Consider the following 1147-nt stretch of genomic DNA (forward strand, 5'->3'; position numbering starts at 1 on the left):
TTTTTTTAAGCCAGTTTATTTACAATAGTTAATGAATTTACAAAATAAGTATTACAAATTAATATATCACTATGTCTGTTCTCGATCTCTGTGTGTACATAAAAACTATTATGTTTATTTATTTATTATTTTTCTTCGTTACATATATACACGCGGATTAATTGTACCGCGGAATCGACCTTCTTCTCCTCAAGAGACGCGCACTGCGTATTTCAGATCAGTATTGCGGCCCTAAAAAGGGCCTTTTTATTATTATTATTATTTTTTTTTTCTCATTCACGTCACATCACATCACACCACACCACACCACACACATAAGACACACCGCGACGACGACGTAAGGACTCGACCGGCGAGCGCGCGCCGCGCAGGTGTGCTAGTCGGAGTGCGAGTGTGAATGTGAATGTGAATGTGAATGAATGCGAGCGCAAACGAGAAGCGAGACCTCTTAAGCCTTCTTCTCGGTCTTCTTGGGCAAGAGTACGGCCTGGATGTTAGGCAGTACACCACCCTGAGCGATTGTCACGCCGGAGAGCAGCTTGTTCAACTCCTCGTCGTTCCTTATGGCGAGCTGCAGGTGTCTCGGTATGATCCTGGTCTTCTTGTTGTCCCTAGCGGCGTTGCCGGCCAACTCTAGCACCTCGGCGGCGAGGTACTCCATGACGGCCGCCAGGTAGACCGGAGCGCCGGCACCGACGCGCTCCGCGTAGTTGCCCTTGCGCAGCAGCCTATGGATACGGCCCACCGGGAACTGAAGACCGGCGCGATTGGATCGCGACTTCGCCTTCCCCTTGACTTTGCCGCCTTTGCCGCGTCCGGACATATTGTGTGTCGTGTGTCTTGTAAATAAATATATAACACAGAGGAATAGGACAAACGTTTCGCGACCAGCGGGAAACGTTCGAGCGATACGACAAAATGTAAGTAATGAACGAATCCGTATCCTGTCTTCTCACATTCCCACTACGTAGGAATGGGGAGACCAGTCCGGGGCTGGTTGGCCCTTCTCTGGTTGTAGTCCGCGCCATGCGCGACTGCGCATGGGTCGCTGGATGAGCCTTTGGCTGGTGGCTGCTTGTCGTCTTTATCGAATTTTTATGTTCCTCACGTGGGTGCCGACCGGCTCGCTCAACGCGGTCTTCGCCTG

The 1147-nt window shown here is 50.4% G+C and overlaps 1 protein-coding gene across 1 annotated transcript; it reads right to left on the reverse strand.

Annotated features, from left to right (window-relative positions):
• Positions 1–18: 18 nt before the first annotated feature.
• LOC128202121 (histone H2A) lies at positions 19–933 on the reverse strand. The gene has a single exon (XM_052901266.1). It carries the CDS (start codon positions 821–823, stop codon positions 449–451), a length of 375 nt encoding a protein of 124 aa, XP_052757226.1. The 5' UTR covers positions 824–933; the 3' UTR covers positions 19–448.
• Between the last annotated feature and the right edge of the window lie 214 nt (positions 934–1147).

The sequence above is a fragment of the Galleria mellonella genome, unplaced genomic scaffold, assembly GCF_026898425.1.
Source record: "Galleria mellonella isolate WM207_F2 unplaced genomic scaffold, CSIRO_AGI_GalMel_v1 utg778, whole genome shotgun sequence".
Classification (NCBI taxonomy): domain Eukaryota; kingdom Metazoa; phylum Arthropoda; class Insecta; order Lepidoptera; family Pyralidae; genus Galleria; species Galleria mellonella.